This window comes from Bacillus rossius, chromosome 8, assembly GCF_032445375.1.
Source record: "Bacillus rossius redtenbacheri isolate Brsri chromosome 8, Brsri_v3, whole genome shotgun sequence".
Classification (NCBI taxonomy): domain Eukaryota; kingdom Metazoa; phylum Arthropoda; class Insecta; order Phasmatodea; family Bacillidae; genus Bacillus; species Bacillus rossius.
This window is the reverse complement of record NC_086336.1, coordinates 49124785-49138088: the sequence shown is the minus strand read 5'-3', so window position 1 is coordinate 49138088 and position 13304 is coordinate 49124785. Positions and strand designations below refer to the sequence as shown.

General features: G+C 39.3%; 1 protein-coding gene across 1 annotated transcript in view; it reads left to right on the top strand.

Annotated features, from left to right (window-relative positions):
• Positions 1 to 352: 352 nt before the first annotated feature.
• LOC134534886 (zinc finger protein jing) overlaps positions 353 to 13304 on the top strand; it is a 334798-nt gene continuing 321846 nt past the window's right edge. Inside the window, exon 1 of the mRNA XM_063373553.1 lies at positions 353 to 688. Within this exon, the coding sequence (XP_063229623.1) occupies positions 372 to 688 (317 nt within the window). The 5' untranslated portion in view covers positions 353 to 371. The remainder of the gene's footprint in view (positions 689 to 13304) is intronic.

The window sequence follows — 13304 nt, the reverse complement described above, 5'->3', positions numbered from 1 at the left end:
CGTGTAATTTTTTTGTAATGTTTTATCCATTATTTATTATGTAGTTCCTAAAGTATAAATTTAATTTCAGTTATGTGTTTGAGGCGGGCATATTTTGGTAGGTGCTTAAATAACCAGAATCATATAAATAACTGACAAGTAACTATTAACGTCTTAAAAACCTAGCATGGGGTCAATGGGTTAACCATTCATATTTGATATGTCAGCGTCAAGTAATTACTCCTGCCTAGTAAATTATGTAATTGATCTTCGGCCAATGAACGGCGAGAGCAGAGGGGAGGTGTGACGTCACGGCCATTCCCCTCCACCGCCGGCGGAGGAGGGGAAGGGCCGTGACGTCACGGGCAGTGTTGCTGTGCGTACCAAACAAAATGGCAGACGGTATGTGTGTGGATGGGACGGCAAACGGCGGCGAGGAAAGCTTACAGAAAGTTGGCGTGAATGTGGGGAGTATTTCGCAGGAAGGCAGCCGGGATGCCGACGGACTGAAAGCCGTTAAGGCGTCATTCTACATTAGCGGCGACAGTGGGGAATTGTGTTCGAATTTCAGAGTGAATGGCTTGGGTGTGCGCGCCGCGACCGCAATGCTTGGTGGTACTCAGTTTTCGGCCCTTTGCGCGAAAGGCGAGGACAACTGCAGGAAGAAGAGATGCTCAGACAGATACGACAGCTCCGAGAGTTCTGACAGGTAAGCCGTGCTGTAGTTGTTTCACTCAGGATTTTCTTGTAAAATGGTGCGTTGCGTCCCGGCACGCACGCACGAGCACACAAAGGGATGCTCTCGCGTGCATCCTTTTATCGATATTTTAGTCTTCTCAGCTGAGTTGCCTCTTTCAAGGACAAAGTAAAATCATAGACGATAATAATTTTTTAAATCCCACTTTGGCTGGGTTTTTTTTCCTCTTCTCTCTGTTTCTCCCTTCCTTCGCTTGGGCCAGAGAGCAATGTAACTTTATCCGGTCGGGCCCGAATGTCATGGCCAGCCAGTGTCGGGGCCGGCAGGCAGCCCCACCCGGGGAATTCGGCCAATAGAAAGCGAAAATGTTTCGTGAAGGGGAGAGGGGAATGTTTTGTCACTTTCGCGGGACACTTTTCGTTTTTCAATTGCCGCGCGGGAGTTTTGTTCGTTTGTACGGCCCATTATATAGGTTTTTTTTCAAGGTTACTCAGTAAACACAGTGGTTTTGAATTCTCACGTTAAAGCCACAGTAAATCTGGCTTTCGTTTTGTATTTTATCGACTGTTTCCTTACTGTGATTTAAATCAATTGTGAAATGTATTGGTGGGGGTTGGATACGATTGTTTGTTTTATCGTACAGTTCGCTGGGCTGGGTAGGGGGGTACCTGTCCAGCGTAGTTTCCAGCTGTACGTTAGCTGCGGTGAGGCGGCACCTTGCTGTGTGTACAGCTATTGGCCGGCCCCGATGGGGCTGGCTGACGTGCGTGCAGCTGATGAGCGAGGGCAGAGGCAGCTGCCCAGGGCCTGCCATCTGCCAGCCCCCCCTTCTTCCTTTCTTCCTTTTCCACCGTCATCTCTCTGCACACAAAACGTACCCTTCCACCCTTCTCTTCTTTTTCCTTCGTCCTTTGTCCGGGGTGGGTCTCCCCCTCCCTCCAGGCCTCTCAAGGTAGTCGGCCCTTTTCCCGAAGGAAACAGGACGACCTCTTGCTCCCAAACGCGTTTCACGTCCACCATTTTGGCTTGCCCCAGTCCCTTCGGGGGGTTGGATTTGAAGACAAAAAAAGAATGCTCGCTTTTCGTGAAGTGGCTAATGTGTCATTAACTGTCGGTTTCAATTACTGGTTCTGTTTTGCGTGGTCCTTGGCTGATTAACAATAACATTTATTTTATGAGTTTTTGTTACCCTAAAATATTCAACAATTGCTGTTTTTACTGTAGTAACTATTCAAGAAGCACAGTAATAACAAAAGAAATTAAATATTGCAAATCTTTCTTTGTTTAATATACACGTATGCAGATATCTGATATGTTTTTAATGTAATACATGTGCTTGTAACAGACAAGAGGTATTGACAAGAGAAAATAAACTGAAAATGTTGGAATCCGCATATTAAAAATCTGAACAATGGAATTTTTTTTTTAAAACTGTTGACTTTTCATTGGTTTTTAACATTACAATTTTCGTCTTACGTGACCAAAAAAAAAAAAAAATTGTAGGCTAATGCAATTAGTTTGTATTAAATTTTAACCGGGTTCATTTTTATTTTTTAATATATAGTAGTTAACATGCGTTTATTAACTATTGGCGTGAACGGACGCATTTTGTTGAAAAAAATGTTTTGCTGGCAAATTTCGATAAAACATTTAAAATATACTTTTCTTCTGTAGATTTTCCTGGGTCTTCGTGGTTTTTGACATCACATAACAGCCTTTCGTATATAGATACTGTTTGCCGAGAAAACTGCCGTACCACATTCGCAGCCTTTTTTTTTTTTTAAACAAACTTGTTTTGTGGAAAATATCAGTGCTGTTAATTTGGTAATAATTCCTTAGTGTTCGTAATATTCTCATATTGTGTAGCTGCGTTGGTATTTAGACCATCAGACTTATTCGCTACAGCACGCGCTCAGCATAGACGCACAGAATTTGTATTATCATCCTAAGGCTTGTAAAAAATAAAGTAGACGCCGAAATGCAGATTTTCTAAACTGAATTTTGTTTTAGACAAGTGGAAAATAACAAAAAATCAAGTGAGCTAGTCTTTCAGTAGCCTACTCGCCTGAAAATTATAAACACCTGAACTCAGCAACGAACAGGTTCATGTGTTCTCATGTGTCAAATAAACTTAAATATACGAAAAGTATTCATTTTAGGGTAAAACGTTAACATTTTTTCCTCTTTTTAAAACCTAACTTAAATTCTGTTAACAAGAACCCAACCCAGCGTAGGCTAGGCTAATTTTTATTTATTGCCTACGATTTTTCTCAAAGTCTGTGTATTTTATGTGCTTCAGGTAGTTTCAGAATAGTTATGATTCATTTTGGTCCGCCATTATAGGCAGTAAAGTTAGTGCACTTAATGCGCTTCGAGAAGTTTTTGAACAGTTGTAGTGCAGATCGTGTTTAAGTTCAAGGACATGCGATGTTTTTTTTTTTTTTAATTTATATATATTAAATTATCTTTAAAGTTTCTTATGTATTTTTTTAGCATAAATAATGATATATTGTATGTATTATTATTGTAGGTATACCTATATATGAACATAAAATGCACTCAAGTTTTATTTACAGAGCATTTAATGTCTTTTATAGCCATTGTGTTATATATGGAACAAACGAAAGGGTATGGGATACATAAGAATATAAATATATAATTGAAATACTTTTTAAAAGTATTTATACCATATCTTACTAGATTGGGCACGAATGAAGAAAGGGCCATTGTTGAAGACATACCAATGTAATATGATTATAGTTATATTAACATTTTATTTAAAAACGTTTTAAAACATTTTAAAAGCAGTTGTTTTGAAATATGTTAAGGATAAACACGTCTGTGTTTTAGATAATATAGTTACATTAGCATTTTATTTAAAAACATTTTAAAACTATTTTATTGTTATGTTATTTACATTATGGGTAAAGGGGCGTAGCCTAAAGACATACCTATGTCATGAGATATTAGTTATATTAACATTTTATTAAAGTATTTTAATAAACTTGATGTAAGCTTTTGGACATATGCTATTGCTAAGCACATGTATGCAATGACGTATGTCTAAGGCTTACATCAAGTCATGCACTCCCATTGCACAAATCTTTCAAAGATAATATTTTAATAAAATCAGTTACATATGCGAATAAAAAGGCACATGTTATGGACATAACTATGCAATAAGATTATATATAATTTTGATTTGGGCTTATGTCAAAAGTCATAACTATTCCTTAAGGGTATATAATAATTTTTATTCGAAATTTTTTATTGAAAGATTTGTAAGAATTTTATTTTTTCTTAGATATTCTTACTTTATTTATTTATCGTCCTTATTGGTGGGGAAGTTAAGGCTATGGGTACGCCTTTTCTTACACTTAACCACATAAAATATTTACATTTCTCTAGACGAACATTGCATATTGACAATAAAATAATTAAGCATAGCAAAATAATAGTTATACAAAACTAACTTAATGTAAACTACATATACAAAGATAAACAGAAAACTAATTTGTATTTAACTCGAGATTGGCATACACACCTGCTGAAATGTGATTAAAGGTTAAGAGTCATGTGTTGCCAATATGATATAGTATTACATTACCATTGTCCCACACACACACACACATTCTTACAGCAGGTAAGTCGCGAAGTGATCATGCTGAGGTTTTCCAGAGATGTTGCGTGAAGGTTGATGGGCTATTAGATTGCTTTGTCGCCTGGTCCAATTCGTTCCAGAGCCTGCTGCTCGTGGCTGCAAGAGATCCTGATAAGCTTTGGGACGAATGTGCGGGAATGTCCAGCATAGAGTTGTTTGTGGATCGTGTCTCGTGGCTATGGTAGCTGTGCGGTTAATTTAAATCGCCCGTCAGATAGCGAGGGAATCCCGACTGCAGTGCACATTGTAAGTAGGAACCAGTGTGTGCTTATTTCGTCTTTGGGCGAGTTGCAACCATCCCAACTGCTAATAGTTCTGAATTAGATTGTCTCGTGACTTAAGTTTGAAAATATAAATCTTTCACAGTTTTGGAGCATCTGAAGCCGATTTGCCAGTTTTATCTGTCATATCAGGAAATCGCAGTAATCAGAACGAGGCATAATTAAGGTCTGAACAAGGGTGGTTTTAATACTGCGAGAGAGAACATTTTTTAAATCTTCGTAAGCAGTGTACGGAGAACTGGACTTTCTTGCTAATTTGCATTACCTGCTGCTTCCAAGTTAAGGTTGAGTTTATCAGAGCTCCCGGATTTCTTACCACGTTTGAGAACAAATATCAACTCCTCCAAGTGATAAGTTGTTAGGTTTGTAAGAAATGGCTTTTGATATCGTTAAGAGCAGAACCAATTATTATGACCTGGGTTTTATCAGTTGTATTTTTTTCAGCCTTTGTTTGAACGTAGCTGGGCTATTGAATTGTATTGTTGCCTGGCGCAGTTAGTTTCAAACTTTGCTAACTTACTTTACCCGATACAAATTTGGACGAATGTACGGGGTTATATAGTTTTCCGCTTATTGCTTTCGTATAGGCATATACCACCTAGTGAGATGCCTTGTGTCGGTTAAGTCCCCCTCCTCACCGTTGGCTACTTGGGCACACACGCACGGTTTGCAGAGCTTCAGGGAAAATCACGCGATTTTAAAATTGCTCAAGATATCTAAGTGGTGTATCTTTTAGTGGTGCTTTTCTGTTTTGTTTTACAAATTTTTTTTAACGGTATGTGAGAATCCTTGTAATCATCAAACACTACAATACACCTGTTTCCATAGCGTTTTCCTGGTGTGCTTTATGAACCTATCGTAGCCTCGGTCCACTTTACACGTTAAATCCGGCCAATACCACAATACTCTGAAGTAAGTGAAATTATCATCGTAGAGAGGGAGAGTGAGAAGGGGGGAGGATTTAGTTTTCCTCGTGTCATAGTCATAAAAAGAAACTTGGGAAACTCGTAATTGAAGCAGACAGCCAAATCCTCATTTTATTCCTAGTTCCACAGAACAAGACTACAGTAATTCAATTTTTAGTTTCTGTGATGGTTATAGGTTACCATCCCCATATTTTTCTTGTAACTTGGACTTAACAGCACGCTCATGCTGTCTTTCTCGTGTAATTTGCAAGTGAGAATTGGCAGTCATTACTGTTTCCTAATAAAGAAAGATATCTCTTCCATGGCCTCAGTATAGCCAGGTGAAGGTTGGCCTCTGTTTTCTAGAAGTTCCATGGTTTAAGTGTGTAAAAATGAGAGGTAGCACTCATGATGATAAATTTCCTCGCCTGCTACTAAATCGTTTGTGAGCCAAACGTAACTTCCCTTCCTTCACCCTCTGGTAACCCACTGCGATCCCTGTTCCGAGGTTCTTTTTCTCTCTCTCGTTATTTTGCATAAAACGGAACGTTGATAGTCTCAAAACAGTGCAAGAATTTAAATTTGAAGTCAAGTGCACATCGACTCGCCATAAAAAGGGCAGTTGGAGCCCCTGATATTGATGGTCCATTAAACTTTTTGACTGCTGATCTTTTTAGAGGTCTTCGTGATGTAAGATTTTTGCAGGAAGCGTGCATGAGCTAACTCGTGAGCCCTTCAAAGTTCCCTCTCTCGTACATCTTTCTTAACAAGCCACACTCTTTCAATTTTTCAGGCCAACGTTAAATCCATCACATCATCACATCCTATGTTTTAACGTCGTCTGCACAAACAAAACTCTTCAAATTACTTGTTTCTTCCATTTTCATTCACCGCGACAAATAAATCCTCCATTAGAATTTAAACAAAATGTATATTGGATCTTTACACCTCTTCCCCCCCCCCCTTTTTTTTATCATGCCACTATAATAATGATACCCATATCACTCGCAAGTAATTATCAAGCTACTAGAAACTGTTTGAAGCTCCGGAAGTTACAAGTCCATATTTTGTCAAAATAAACGTCAATTACCTCGTAAATGGTTGGCGCTAAAATTGTAAATTTAATATTTTTTTTATGTGGTACCCAAAAAATATTTTTGAGGGGATTTTTGAGAAAAAACTGAAAAAATGGGAATAAAATCCAAAATGGCGGCATGTTGTCGATCTCCCACCACCGGTTTTTTTAGTGTGTTCGTTTGGAAGACCTAAAATACATTTTGAAACAATTTGCAGAAACCTAAGATTTTTTATTATTATTATTCAGACCACTTTTGCGTCTAAAACGACGGGGCTGGTGTTCGCGGCGAGAAGACTGCGCGCCAGTCCACAGTCTTGCTCTTAGAGGCGACGCCGCGCTAGGAGCACCAGCGAGCGTCGCACTTACCGTCCTGCCTCACTGACACACGTACACCCAGGACTATAGAGGGTCCATTAACCCTCACGTGCTACAACCCTTGGGCTGCACATTCGTCTCTTTCCACATCCCCGGCGAATACTTTTTAACATTTTGCGCCTGTGGGTTACGCGTTTTTAATTCTTCGAGCGACGACAAAGATTTCGCCTTCGCGGTTGCCTCTTGGAAGACGTTGACGAGCCAACTCGTGGCATTTTTTTTTTATCGGGCCAGATAACTTAACACAAGTGTCGCCTGAACTTGACTCTGACCTCAAGTCGTGGGCCTGAATTATTTTTCCCCCGCTGCCGGTAGGCGAACTTCGGACCGCAGAGATGGGAGATACCGGCCCATTGAGAGCGGGCTTATCTTCGCTAACCGTCACGCAGCACAATCAACACAGCCCGTGTCGCCGCCGTATTCTGCCGCAGTGCGTCCACATTCTGGGAAGTCAGGAAATTTGCTCAAAATCTTGGAAAAGCGATGCAAATTCGCCAGTGTTAGTATTTTTTGACAAAAATTTCATGCGCGTCGGCCGTCGTCCAGACCGAGAAAGTATCCCCCCCCCCCCCCCAGATGGTGTTTTAAGGCTGTATTCCAAGACATTCGGGGGGAAATGCAGCAAATGAGCACTATAATGTTGGAGATAAAACCGTAACCTAACTTCGCAGACCTTTTTTCCAGAACGTTTCCAAACCCAATCCCTGTTGTTAACGAAAAAGCAACAGTTTTAATAAACTGTGCCCTGCCCGAAGCTAGAAACTGATATCAGTGAATTCTAGCGGACGTTTGGCAACCACCGATACATTTGCTACGCCGAATATCCTACAGGTAGCTGCACTACCGCGCGAATTAAAAATGTGTGCTTTTAATTTTCTCGTGTATTTTTTTAAGTTGCGATTATTTGTTTCTTTTATGACCATTAATGTGTACAAAATGTATTCCAGGATAGTTTCGCTTACACAAAGTTTCATTTGGCACACCAACACGCTTAGTACGTCCCTCGATTATAACAAAAATGACTATACACGAGTTGAATTTGAACAACAGAACGGCAACGGATAGGACACAAAAATTCGTTGCCTAAAGACTGGCCGTGTCATTTCTTCCACTATGAATATGATTAGGGTGAAGGTTTAGCATATTCAAAACCTAAAATATCTTGGAATATCTGCCTTAGTGCATAATCATATGCAATATTAAATGGATCTCGATAAGTTCTGTTTGAATTGTTATTTTTGTTTTATAATGCTAGGACATCTGGGGTGATAATATTAGTAGCTCTATTTTCGTTATATCTTTTAGAAAATATCAAAATAGGTAAATTATATTTAAAAATGTCAGTGAATTTTAAAATGCGTTGAGCCCACGCAACTGTACTGGACTTTGAAATTTAATTTCTCTCAATGTACGTACTGAAGATATGTTAAAAATAATTGGTAACAGCAACTGGATTATCTCCTAGTGGAAAGATTGATCTTTTTTCAAAGTAAAGCTCAATGTGAATTATGTATACATACTATATTTCGTAAGATAATTTGTATTAAATAGAAAAAAAAATCTCTCTAATACATTAGTCAAACATATTTTTAATTTTCTACTTATAAGTGTGTGTTAAAAATTTCAAAGAATATAATTCACCTAAATTATTTTTATTTTAGGAATTTGCATTCTTCCAATCATAAAAAATAGTGTTATTATTAGTTGTAAGCAATTATATTTTATAAAAATTTTTTTATAAGATATATATGTATATATACATACATATATATACATACATATATATATACACACACACATACACGCGCCTCATTTTAACATTCCCCCTCCTGTTTCCCTCCATCTTCCTTTTCCAAACCATACAGGGGCATGGTTGTCCTTGCGTGCCGAACACAATTATAAGGTCCACAGTGTGTTTGGTGTTATTCAAGTATCCCCAAACTGGTTCGGGGAAACACTCCATGGCCGAGGTAGCAACCAAAAGATCCTTGGGCCACGCTGTCTCCGTGCCGCCTCTAGGACTGACATCCTACCCCAGCTGAGGTAGGCGCCGAAGCGCCAGCACATCAGTCTTTGGGTGTGTGTTTCATTGGGAAGGGGGGGGGGGGGAGACATATTCGTAACCTTCGTTCCGAGAACACCCGGACGGATGTTTCAAGGTCGCGAGTGTGGGTCGATCCTAACTCACGTCATCGGTTGACTTGTCAACACACCGATCCACATCCGATAAACAGACAAGGTTCTCTCTCTCTCTCTCTCTCTCTCTCTCTCTATCTCTCCCCCTCTCTCCCTATCTCCCTCTTCATGGATTGAATTTTTCCTGTCAGTTCCCTTCATTTTTAATTATTTTTTCATTCTATAAAATTTATGTTTTTTAAATATGTTTCTAAGTAAAAGAAAAACTTGTCTTTGATGAAATAAGCAAAAGAAAAAAAAAACGTAAATCAGTAATTCTTTATACTGTGTCTCAATCCTGTTAGGAGTACAGTAGGAATGATGTAAATGGTTTAATTTCTTGTTAAAACTGAGCGAGCTTCTTTCCGTCTAAATATCATAGCGGACAGTAGCTAAATATTGTTACCTACATGATAGTGGAAATGATTTTGCAATCCAACGTAATATTTAATTTACTTCTTCGTGTATACAACAAAGGAAGTAGTAGTGTACTATAGTGGGTTGAAACCAATGTTAGTGTACGTGGAGACCTTTTTTTCAGGATTGTTTTTAATCGTAGTCAACTCTTAAAACCACAGTATTTTCTTAATAGCGCATGTACGACTAGTAAAACAACGATAAGAAACGATATATTGTGCATGTCTGAATAGGGTGCCGCTTTATGATTCTAAAAATGTTGATCCAGTCCTGTTTCAAGACTTGTTAACTAGTAATTTCGTTGTGCCTAATTGATTTGACATTTATAAACATGACGCATCGAACTGACGGGAAGTCTACTATTCATTGATCCCCGATCAGTCTCCCTAACATTTCAGGTTTGCCGCTCGCTCGTGAAACTTCGCAATCGGAATTTTAAAAAAAAAAATTGCGAGAAGTCATAACTGTAAAGTTATACTTCTTTAGGCGCGTTGATGGTGAAATTGTTTGGTGTGCAACGGAAAATCAGTGAAATATTCGCGCGTCAGACAACGGAAATTTAACAAGTTGAAAGTCCAATGCGCGTGTCAGCTGTTAGCCACGAGCCGAAGTCGTCAAGATGGCGGACCCGCGCGTGGCAACATGCAGCCGTATGTATTCTCCTTCGTGAACATCGGGGGACGTACTAAGCGTACTGGTGGGCCAAATGGAACTGTAATGCACTTTGTAAACTTGATTAGTCATAAGACATAACGCAAATTTAAAAATACCAATAACGTACTAGCCAAAAAAAAAAAAAATGTGTTGGAACAAACATGGCATCAAAGATATTTAATATTTTGTGGTGTCATATTTTGTGTATTTTTCAAACTAAAAGTGGCAGTCTAATATATACATTGTGTGTATACGCACAAATATTATATATATTACAAATTTAGAGTATTTTAAACGTAACTGATCTAACTTTAACAAACCTACCTATCAAGAAAAAAATTAAAATGTTAGAATTTTATGGGTGCTCAGTGCTAAAAGGAACACGTTTTCAAAACTACTCATGTTATCCGAGTGGGGCCTGTTTATTAATAACATTTAAAAATTCGCTGAAGGCCGAAAAGTACTTTTGATTTCGGATTTTTTTTTTTCGGGATTAAGTTTTTAAACTGTATTTTTATAAGAGTTAAAATATGGTTAAAAGGCGTGTTTTCAGAGTAATTTATAGGCATAAAAACAACCGGAACAGATTCTTGAAAGTACTTAAGGGACTTAATTACATCTTTAACTTTATTTCTATGCCATATAATGGCACGGTCACCGCTCAAATGTCACAGTTTTCCTATGGACGACTATAAGACTGCGCGTCAGTTCAAACAAAGCCTCGCGCTTAGAGGCGATAAAGCGCTAGAAGCACCAGCGAGCGTCGCGCTTATCATCCCGCCTCACTAACACAGATACACCCCTGACTAGACGGGCGGGATGATAAGCGCGACTCAGTCCACCGGGCACGCGGCTAGTCCCATAACGAATCGTTTCAAAATAGTTGACGAAAACAAATTTTGTTTACTTTTTTTCAGACTAGCGAAGTTGGTTTCAGGCTGTTGACGATGGAATTGGTAGTGCAGGGACAGTAGCTATATTGTGCAGGAATAGATTTCAGAGTGAGCTATGCAATTTCACACCTTACGTTCTTGCGTAGTTTGTAAACTAGGCCTAACAGGTGGTCCACGTCGTCGTCCGCTAGGTAGGTGTGTCTTGCGCGCGTGCTTCGCCTTGTGCCTTTGTGTGGACCCGTGTGCAGCTGTCCGTCCGCAGACTAATGATATGGCAGACTTCGCGCACACAAGTTGCGCAGTATATTTATATACATATATGCATATACATGTACAGGGGCACAAATCTGTCGGATTCGGCAGGGGCACGCGGATTTTCGCGGGGGGGGGGGGGGGGGGTTCGAGATTTACGCGTGTTGGGTTTTAACCAACACAAGTCATCCCCTGGATAGGATGTTTTTGTGTTGTGTACTGCCCTTATGTTGGCCTATATGCACTCAATAAGCAGAAAACGTTAAAATTAAAAGAAAGTTTTCGATAAAACTTTTGTCAACCCCGTTTCACAGTCACGATTTTGCAAGCGCAAGCGGACCCCCTCAGAAAGGGACATCTTAATTCCCCCCCCCCTCCTTTTCAATGTAAGCACATGCCTATATATACGTGTGTTTATGTTTACATCTATATGCCCCGAAATTGAAATTTTTTTTCCAGTTTAAAAAGAAATGTCTCGTTGTTTCAGGGCACTGCTGAATGAAATAACATCACTGCGTATGACTTCAATTTCAATGTTTTAAATGTTTGATATGTCGTATGTCGTTACTGTATCAATATACAACTTTAAATAAATAACAACATGATGCGCGTTAAAAATGAAAAGATAAGATCTGATTAAAAGATAAGATATGATTAAACGATATTATAAGAGTGATAGGAATTTGTTTGGTCATGTGTTGATAATAGACCTTAATTTACTATTGTCTGTCCATGTCTTCAATGGAATATAAGAATGAATTAATGTGTTTATGATAGCTCAAATATGATACATAACCCTATTTGAAATTTGTATACAAATTGCCACCTTTCTGATGGTAACATTGGACCCATCCTCAGAGTTGAGAATAGAGTTGACAATTATGAGTCGTGAAAGTATGTAAACGTTTTCATAAGTTTAGGAAAGTTTACGAAATCATATCTTTAACCGGCTGTTTCAACTCAAGAAGCTTTCTTTTTAAAACCCCGCGCCATTGAGCAATATTCGTTAACTCAGTTATCTACTTACTTCCGTTACCCTGTGATTCTGATATTATTCGACCGGCTGTAAAATAAAAAAGGTTTCACATCAATAATTTTTAACAGAATCTATTGTGTGATGGGAATGGGACCGTATAGTTTGTGAATGAGTGCGCGTGGCATCGCTAACGGAACTTAACCTGGACAGTTTATATCCCGACCCTGAAGATGCTTGCTGCAATGCTTAGCGAAACGTCGGTTCAATATACCACAAGTAGGCAACTCACCCTTGAAAGCCAAGATAATTTATTAGACAAATGGCTGCGATAGCCTTCAACCTTGACCTTTCATTTTTCCGTAACATTTCTGAGAGTTATTCGTCTGTGTTCGGTAAATGGTAAATGAGTGTAAGACCTACTTTATTAATTTGAGCATGTATCATTCTGCTTTACACCAGGATTCGCTTTGTTAGCGAAAATTTTTGTTAAGGGTTACATTTTACGTAATATGTGAGAAAGTATTGAAATATAAAAGCACATCAGGCGATATCAAGGTTCTTTTTTTTTGGGGGGGGGGGGGTGAGTGATAAGTGTCCTGGAGTTTTATTTTCAATGTGTAGTTCTAAAAAGTGTTCGTATCAGCGGTGAGTTCGCGGGTTCGTTTGGTACGGAGTTTACCGGTTCTCATGACGCATCGGTCGGGAGTTGAAAAAGGTGGGGGGGGGGGGGGGTGGATGGGAGGGAGGGAGGAACTTCCTAGTGGGCTTAAGTGCGCGAGTACCACCCTCGCGGGTTATGACGTGACATCTGTCGCCGGTCGCTAATGCGTGTTTAATTCGGCGACATGGTCCTTGATGACCGTCGATTAAGGCTCTCGTTCCCCCCCCCCCCCCCCCCCCCCCCCTCTCCTCTTCCTGACCCTCTCTTTACAACTCCCCGATGCAGTTTCCGTCGTGTGTC